At 39.9% G+C, this 9,795-nt stretch overlaps 1 protein-coding gene across 1 annotated transcript; it reads left to right on the top strand.

The window, feature by feature from the left end:
• The first annotated feature begins 780 nt into the window (after positions 1 to 780).
• LOC124088602 (cytochrome c oxidase subunit 7A2, mitochondrial-like) lies at positions 781 to 1,238 on the top strand. The gene has a single exon (XM_046438324.2). The coding sequence runs from the start codon at positions 834 to 836 to the stop codon at positions 1,083 to 1,085; it is 252 nt and encodes an 83-aa protein (XP_046294280.1). The 5' UTR covers positions 781 to 833; the 3' UTR covers positions 1,086 to 1,238.
• The last annotated feature ends 8,557 nt before the right edge of the window (positions 1,239 to 9,795 follow it).

The raw sequence follows: 9,795 nt of genomic DNA, 5'->3' as shown, positions 1-9,795 counted from the left end.
ACCTCTGAGAGACCATGATCTGTCAACATCTCTTTGTGAGAGTATCTGAGGGGATTTGTCTGAGCGCCAGCCTCTCTGTGGAAAAGGCCAAGCCAGAAGCAAGCGACTCAGTCATACTGAAAATACAATATTGAAGCACTAAGCTGGAATGTAGCAATTTTCAGCTGTCACACCAAACTCTAAGTGAAATCACATTTTGCACAGACTTCCAAAAACATAATCATATGAAAACTATTTGTATTGCTTTCAAGCATGGTTCAAAGCCATTTATCACAAATAAGAAAGTGTAGGGCTGGGGGCTGTAGCTCAGAGGCAGAGAGCTCGCCTGGCACTCGTGGGGCACTGGGTTCGATCCTCAGCACCACATAAAATAAAGTTACTGGGGGCTGGGGATGTGGCTCAAGCAGTAGTGTGCTCGCCTGGCATGCATGCGGCCCCGGTTCGATCCTCAGCAACACATACAAACAAAGATGTTGTGTCCGCCGAAAAAATAAATATTAAAAATTCTCTCTCTCTCTCTCTCTAAAATAAATAAATAAATAAAGTTATTGTATCCACCTATAATTTAAAAAAAAAGAAGAAAAGAAAGTCTATAGCAGGATCTTTGTTTAGAAGCATAAATATATAAGGCAAAGTGGTTGTTTTCTATTTTACTTCAGAAAACATTTAGTTATCAATAAATTTATGTGCTGAGCATAGAAGAGTGACCTAGGGAGGATTCCTTCATAGTTAATAACTTTATTGAAGCAATAGATCTTCAAATCTAGTCTGGCGTGGTTATTTTCGTTCTTGGCGTTCAGTTGTCACAGTTGGTGGGCAGTAAGTGAGGCAAGATGCTGTGGAATCTGCTGGGTTTTCATCAGATTGCCCAAAGGACCATCAGCACTGCTTCACGCAGACATTTTGAAAATAAAGTTCCAGAGAAACAAAAGCTGTTTCAGGAGGATAATGGAATTCCGGTGCATCTAAAGGGTGGAGTAGCTGATGCCTTGCTGTATAGAGCCACCATGGTTCTTACAGTTGGTGGAACAGCTTATGCCATATATCAGTTGGCCATGGCTTCATTTCCCAAGAAGCAGGATTGACTTCAGTCATCTCAGCAATCGTTTGGTTCAGTTTAATTCAGCTCTCTATGGACCAGTACTCTGATAAATAACAGAGCTCTTCTTTGGGGACCAGTATTTATTGACTTGTACTAACTGCCACCAATAAAGCAGTCTTTACCATGAAAAAAAAAAGATCTTCAAATCTACACATTTATATTCCATTTACTTTTCAAAACTATTTCATTAAACAAAGCATTTATTTAAGGATCTAAGGAAATAAGTTAAAAACATTTTCTATTATCCAGATTAAAGAGCCACAGCATGGGATGGGGACATAGGTTGGTGGTAGTATGCTTGTGTAGCATGTGCAAGGTCTTGGGTTCTATGCCCACACTGTGGGGACCAGGAAAGGGGTTGTTTTCTTTCTTCCTTCCTTCCTTTCTTTTTTTTTTTGGTACCAGGGATTGAACCCAGGGACACTTTACCAGTGAGCCACATCCACACCCACTCACACCCCCACCTTTTATTCTTTTTACTTTTGAGACTGAGTCTCGCTAAGTTTCTTAGCACCTCACTAAATTGCTGAGGCTGATCCTGAAATTGCCATCCTCCTGCCTCAACCTCTGGAGCTGCTGGGAGGCATGCAGCACCATGCCCAGTTTGGGGGAGGGGGTAATTTCTAAGATTAGGATGAAGGGAGCAAGAAGCCTAGGGGCAAACCAGAGAGTGAGCACCTCTGTAAGTTTTATGCTATAGGCACCTCTCTCCCTTCACCCAGATCTGCTAGAAAAACCAACTCCTCTGGCAATGCCATTCTAAGAGCTACCTTGTCCATTTTAGAAAATGTACTTTAAAGAGTTGCCATGTAGGGCTGGGGATGTGGCTCAAGCGGTAGCGCGCTCGCCTGGCATGTGTGCAGCCCGGGTTCCAGCCTCAGCACCACATACCAACAAAGTTGTTGTGCCGACCGAAAACTAAAAAATAAATATTGGGATTCATTCTCTCTCTCTCTCTCTCTCTCTCTCTCTCTCTCTCTCTCTCTCTTTTAAAAACAAAACAAAAAAACAAACAAAAAAAAAGAGTGGCCATGTAGAGGCTGGGGTTACAGCTCAGCAGTAGAGCTCAGGGTTTTATCCTTAGCACCACATAAAAATAAATAAAATAAATAAAGTAAAGATATCATGTCCATCTTTTTTAAAAATCCTTAAAAAATTAGCCATGTATATGAAAGCATCACCCCACACATTACCTATTCATTATAAATAAGGAGATTCCTTTATAATGGAGAAAACTAGTAGATACCACCTTAACGAAGTGATCAAACTTATTACCAAAAATGAGATAGAGTGACATTTTATGAAACGCTGCACTGAGTACACAATAGTCCTAATCTAATATTCCTGTCTCAAAATGCACAGCCTGAATCTAATCATGAGAAAAAAATTAACAAATGCAAATTAAGGGACTTTGTGCAAACTGACCCAGACTCTAATAAAATGTTTATGATTCTTTGCCAAAGACCAAAACCAGGGATTTGGGGTATAGCTCAGTAGTAGAAGGTGTGTTTGGCATGAACAATGGTCCAGGTTCAATCCCCAGCACCCCAACAAGAGAAAGAGAGAAGAAAAAAAAAAACAGGAAAGAAAGGAGGAAGGAAAAAAGCTAGAAATTTTTCTAAATTCAAGCATACTAAATAAATGTAACAGCCAAGCACAGTGACACATGCCTGTGAATCCAATTTGGGAGGCTGAGGCAGGCAGATCACGGAATTCAAGGCCAGCCTCAGCAATTTAGCAAGCCCGTGTCTTTTTTTTTTTTTAATTTTTTAAAATTATTTTTAAATTTTTTTTTTTTAGAGAGAGAGAGAGACACAGAGAGAATTTTAATATTTATTTTTTAGTTATCAGCGGACACAGTATCTTTGCTTGTTTGTGGTGCTGAGGATCAAACCCGGGCCGCACGCATGCCAGGCAAGCGTGCTACCGCTTGAGCCGCATCCCCAGCCCGCAAGACCCTGTCTTAAAACAAAAATAAAAAAGGCCAGGATGTAGCTCAACGACAGAGCACCCCTTGAGTTCCATCTCTAGTACCAGCCAGGTGTGGTGATACAGTCCTGTAATCATAGCAACTCAGGAGGTTGAGGCAAAAGGTTTGCAAGTTCAAGGTCAGCCTCAGCAATTTAGAGAGGCCAAAGGCAACTTAGTGAGACCCTGTCCTAATTTTTTTAAAAAAACCAAAAAGGCCTGGGATGTAGCTCAGTGGTAAAGTGCCCCTGGGTTTAATCCCTAATGCCTATCCCCACCCCACCCCCCACAAAAATCAATCCCCAGTATTGAAAACAAAAAGTATGGAAAAAGGAATATGGTATCAATTTGCCATTTGCCATATGGAACCCTCAATTCAATTCTGGATTGAAATTAACAAAGAAAAAAATTCTGTGGCTGTAAGATATTATTGGGACAAGTGGGGAAATTTTAGTACAGATTGTATAATAGATGATAGATGATAGCATTATATGAATATTAAATTTATTTAGTATGGAAATCGTATCATGGTTATATATGAGAATATCCTTATTCTGAAGACATGCATTTTAGGGGTAAAGTATTACATTATCAGCATCTTATTTTAAAGTGGTTCAGCCAAGGAGTGTGTGTGTGTGTGTGTGTGTGTGTGTGTGGTGTGATGGTGTATGTGTAAGGGAGGGGAGAGAGAAAGTAAATGAGGGAAAGTTAGCAGTTAGGCAATCTAGATGAAAGGCATTTGAGTAGTTATTCTACCCTTCTATTTACCTATTTGTTTGTTCATTCATTCATTTTTGTGATACTAGGGATTGAATCCAGGGCTTTGCAAATGCTAGCTAGTGCACTACCTCTGAGCGACATCCTTAGCCTTTTATTTTATTTTATTTTGAGACAGGCTCTGGCTACATTGCCCAAGCTGGCCTAAAACTTGTGATCCTCCTGCCTTAGTCTTCTGAGTAACTGAGATTACAGATATGCACCACTGTGCCAGGTAGTTACTGTACCATTCTTGCAATTTTTATGCAGGTTTAAAAATTTTCACAATAAAAAGCTGGGAAATTATGTAAACATACATACCTATTTACATATTATGCTTAAAGACTATAGTTTTTTGTCTGCTTAGTATCCCTTTCTTCCTTTCTATACTAACAGACTTATCCCATTACCTCCTCCCAATCATGGAACATCTTCCTTTGACCACAGTGATTTGTTCAAATTAATGGTGAGAACTCAAAAGTATTCAACAATCAGCAAGCTGGTTGAATATAAACCCTGATCCAAAGATAGGCATGTGCATAAGAGGAGCTGATCCAATTACTTCCCCTGGATTTAAGGAAAAAAAAAAAAACATGGTCCTGGAAAACAGAGAAGCTCTTTTTGTATTCTTTCAGTCCCTAATGCCTTAAGAGAGGGAACTGTATATAAAAGGTACAGAGAGGGTTCCAAAGACCTTCAAGTCTCAGGTTCCAGTATTCTAAAGTCAGTTTCACTCCTGCCCCTTCCAGAGTTTGTTTAGATGAGCCAACAGATCACCTGGGGGTTATGCTGGTTTGATATGAGGTTCTGTCACTTCCAAGCAAAGGCATACTTTATTTTCCCAGAATTTAATTAAGGCCATAAAACTAATTCTTTATTTATTATAAAATTAGTCTTGTGGGGCTGGGGTTGTGGCTCAGCAGTAGAGCACTCGCCTCGCAAATGCGAGGCCCTGGGTTCGATCCTCAGCATCACATAAAAATAAATAAATAAAATAAAGGTATTGTGTCCAACTACAACTAAAAAATAAATATTTTAAAAAAATTACTCTTGGGACTGAGGTTGTGGCTCAGTGGTAGAGCACTTGCCTTGCACATGTGAGGCACTGGGTTCGAGCCTCAGCACCACATAAAATAAATAAATAAGTAAAACAAAGGTATTGTGTCCATGTTCAACTAAAAAATTTTAAAAATTAAAAAAAAAGAAAAAAAATAGTCTTGCAGTTTTATTAATGTAGTATTTTCTCTGAAACAAACAAAAAAGTTAATGAAAAGGTTGGTTTTCCCACATCATTTGCAGTGGCCAGTTAATACAGATCAAATTAATAAGACACAATCAGACATGCATGTTGAGTGGGGCTTCTGGGAATCTATTGTTTAAAAGAATTTATAGAAAAATAAGCAGTTTGTTTAAGCCTCCTTGCCATCTTTTGGGACAGGCAGAAAGAGCACTGGATGTAGAAAGCCTGAATTCAAACCCTAGATTGGTTTCTTATTGACCTCTAACCTTGGCAAATGATTTAACTCTTACTTCACTTTCCTCATCTGTAAAATTGAACTGAATAACAATCACTATCACACTAAGTAGATACTAGCCTTAGTAGATATTCAATACATATTCTTTGGGGTGCTCTTAAAGTGCTTAAAATCCAGAAGCACTCTGAGTATCACCTGGCCTTCTGCTCTCCAACCTACATCAACCATACTGAACTCTGTCACACATCCTTCCTGGGAGAGACTATTTAGCAGGCACTGTGAGAAGCAAAAGTGTTCTGATTGTAAACTGTTCCTGTTCTTCAGAACAATAACAAAAATCAAGTGTCAATGCCTGTCTTCTGTCCAGCATGCATTATACTACAGTAATCTAGTGCTAAGGGTGCAACTGGGTTAAAATGAAAAGTATGCACTCATTCATTGGAGGATACCACTTAATCAGAGATCAGTAGCAGCAGCAGAACAAAACTGTACTAGAGTAGTAGATATCAAGGATGCATCCCCAACAATAGGCAACTAGCTGCTAGAGAAAATTTCTCAGATGCCTCACCTCCTTCTAGGCTATCTTCTGAGAACAGGGAAGGAGACAAGGTGTTCCAGAGCAAGACCTGTCCTCCACATGCCCTCCAGAGCACAAGAGTAGGAGGAAGATTGAAAAAGTTAATCAATTTCCTCCTGTTATAAGTCTAACTCGTATTGGAGAGGCTCAGCACTTTGATCCAATTGCGAAATTAATGTTTTAAACCAAATGGAACTGAGTTTTAGCAGTCAAGTAGTAGAATCTGCCTGGGTAGCTAAAGAACAAAGAGAGGGATTTGCCACAGAACAATTGATAGTCAAAAATAACACTTAGCTGGATTATAGGCCCATGTCTGTAATCCCAGCAGTTTGGGAGGATGAGGCAGGTAGATCACAAGTGTGAGACCAGCCTCAGCAACTTAGCAAGGCCTTGTCTCAAAATTAAAAATAAGAAATAAAAAGGGCTTAAATGTATGTCAGTGGTAAAACGCCCTAGATTGATTTTCTTTCTTTCTTTTTCCAGTACTAGGGATTAAAGCCAGGGAACTTTACCACTGAGCAACATTTCCAGCCCTTTTAAAATTTTTTAATTTTTATACAGGGTCTCACTAAGTTGCTCAGGCTGTGATCTCCTGCCTCAGCTACCCAAGTCACTGAGATTACCAGGCACACAGTCACCATGCCCCGTTAGCACCCTGGATTTTAGTTCCAAAAAACAAACAGGCAAAAAACAACAGCACAAAACACTTAATAAATAATTTCTGAGTATTTACTGTGTGTTCAATCTGGTCAAGAACTTTATATAGTCATTTCTCGATATTTGCAGGGAATTGGTTTTAGGATCAACTCATTTTGCATTTCTGCAAATGCTCAAGAAGCTGTTTTTGTTTATTTGTTTGTTTTAATTTTAGTACTAGGAATTGAACCCAAGAGCGTGCTACCACTAACTACATCCCCAGCCATTTTATTTTTATTTTGAGACAGGATCTAAGTTACCAAGGCTGGCCAGGAACTTGTAATATTCCTACCTTAGTCTCCTGAGTAGTTGAAATTACAGGGCTGAGCCACCAGCTGGGCTTCAAGAATCTTATATAGAGCCGGGTGGTGACCCATGTCTGTAATACCAGCAATTTGGGAGGCTGAGGCAGGAGGATTGCATGTTTAAAGCCAGCCTCAACAATTTAACAAGGCCCTAAAGCAATTTAGCAAGACCATGTCTTAAAATAAAAAATTAAAAAAGGTGGGCTGGGGTTGTGTCTCAGTGGTAGTCGAAAGTGTGAGGCACTGGGTTGGATCCTCAGCACCACATAAAAATAAGTAAACAAAATAAAGGTATTGTGTCCATCTACAACTAAGAAAAAAAAATTAAAAAATTAAAAAGGGGAGCTGGGGGTGTGGCTCAGTAGTAAAGTGCCCCTGGATTCAATCCCTAGTACCAAAAGAAGGTGGAAAAACACACACACACACACACACACACACACAGAATATAATATAAAATAGCATAGGGAGCCAGGCATGCTAGTGCACCCTTGCAATCTCAGCAACTTTGGAGGCTGAGGCAGGAGGATAACAAGTTCAAAGCCAGCCTCAGCAAAAATGACATGTTAGGGGCTGGGGATGTGGCTCAAGTGGTAGAGCGCTCGCCTGGCGTGCATGCGGCCCGGGTTCGATCCTCAGCACCACATACAAACAAAGATGTTGTGTCCGCCTAAAACTAAAATAAATAAATAAATAAAAAATTAAAAAAAAAAAAAAATGACATGTTAAGCAACTCAGTGAGACCTGTCTCTAAATAAAATACAAAATCAGGCTGTAAATGTGGCTCAGTGCTTGAGTGTCCCTGAGTTTGATCTCTGGTACCATCCCCTGACCAAAAGAAAATGGCATAGGGGTTGAGGATATAGCAAGTTTGTCTAGCATGCAAGAGGTTCTGGGTTCCATTCCCAGCACTGCAAAATAAATAAATAAATAAATAAATACATGAATAAACAAATAAAATTATGTACTGTTGACAAGATTAGACACCAAGGAATTAGCAGGAAGCAGATTTATTTATTGGTTGGTTGGAACCAGGTTCAGAGGGCAAAGCTTTTCACTGTAACAAATCCCTCTGAACCCCGAGTTCAGGAATTTTTAGAACTTTGCACCCCGTGTATAGGGGGAGGGGCTCAGAGGTTCACAATCTACAGAAGTTCACATGACAACAGGTTTTTTGTTATTTTTTTTCCCCTCCTCTGGATTCTCAGCTCAGGCCAGGTTTTACAAAAATAACCCAAGGACATTTTCTCTCTTCTGTCTGTGAAAATCAGTACCTGGGAAAGAAATATATATGTTTGTTTGTTTGTTTTCTCACACCAGTTGCCCTTAACTCTGAAATGCAAACGCCTCTATGAAAGCCTTAGGTTAGTTTTTCTTATCACACTGTGTTTCTGCAGTAATATCCCCTGCCTGAAAATAGTTCTACAGAGAATCTAAGAACGATTATGGTGGAGGTCTCTAGAGAAGCTTAATTAAGATTTTCTGTGGAGGAGAGTGGTGCCACCGCCACCTCAGTACTGTTTACACATAACCTACACACATCCTACCATGTACTTTTTTTTTTTTTTTTTTTTTTTTTTTAAATTACTATTATTATTATGAGAGAGAGAGAGAGAGAGAGAGAGAGAATCTTAATATTTATTTTTTAGTTTTCGGCGTACACATCTTTGTTTGTATGTGGTGCTGAGGATCGAACCCAGGCCGCATGCATGCCAGGTGAGCACGCTACGGCTTGAGCCACATCCCCAGCCCTCTACCATGTACTTTTAATCACCTCCAGATTATCTATAGTATGGTTTATGTGTCATGTAGCTGTTGTAATGTATTATTTAGGGAATAATGAGGAGAGAAAAAAAAAGTCTATATGTATTCAGTACAAATGCAGTTTTTGTTTGTTTATTTGTTTTTTCAAATATTTTCTATCTTAGCTGAATACGGTGCTGCACACCTGCAATCCCAGTGACTCAGAAGGCCGTGACAGGAGGATCTCAAGTTCAAAAAGCCAGCCTCAGCAAAAGCTAGGTGCTAAGCAACTCAGTGAGACCCTGTCTCTAAATACAGTACGAAATTCGAAATTGGGCTGTGGATGTGGAACAGTGGTCCAGTGCCCCTGAGTTCAATCCTCAGTGTTCCCCCACAAAAAATATTTTAATCTTCAGTAGGTGGTGGGTGTGGAACTTGAAGAAGTGGAGCCCATGGACCTATGTTAACCTTTCTCATCTTCACAACAACCCTGTGAAGTAGGTCCATTACAATCTCAACTGGACACAGGAAGGAATAGAGGCACAGAGAAGTTGATTTGTCTCATTTGAATCTGGGTAGTTCTACCCCAGAGTCATGCTCCTGACCAATATGCTTACTTGCTTTGTCCCAGACATGAGATTGCTCAGTAAGCCAGCTGCCCACAGATGAGGGGCCCACCACATATCCAGACCCCATAGTACATCACTTCATAGCCCTATTTATTTATTTGTCAATGGACCTTTATTTAATTAATTTATTTATATGTGGTGCTAAAAATTGAACCCAGTGCCTCATGCACACTAGGTGAGCACTCTACCACTGAGCCATGACCCCACCCCAGAGCCCTAATTTTCTACTTGCTTAAAGAATAAAATCTTTGCATGTAATCCCAGCAGCTAGGGAGGCTGAGGCAGGAGGATTGCGAGGTTCAGCCTCAGCAAAAGCAAGGTGCTAAGCAACTCAGGGAGACCCTTTCTCTAAAGAAAATACAAAATAGGTCTGGGGATGTGGCTCAGTGGTTGAGTGCCCCCAAGTACAATCCCCGGTACCCAAAAGAAAAAAACTGAAATCTTTCAGAATATGAATTTCAAGAACTCTTAGCATATTAAAAGGGGACATTTTAAAGATAAGGCCCACTTGGATTGTAGAAAAAAGGCCAAACTGATCATCTACCAA

Source organism: Marmota monax, unplaced genomic scaffold (genome assembly GCF_021218885.2).
Source record: "Marmota monax isolate L192 unplaced genomic scaffold, Marmota_monax_Labrador192_F-V1.1 WCK01_AAM20220418_F8-fsc00061, whole genome shotgun sequence".
Lineage (NCBI taxonomy): Eukaryota > Metazoa > Chordata > Mammalia > Rodentia > Sciuridae > Marmota > Marmota monax.
The sequence above is the reverse complement of the archived record's forward strand: the minus strand, read 5'-3'. Positions and strand labels throughout refer to the sequence as shown.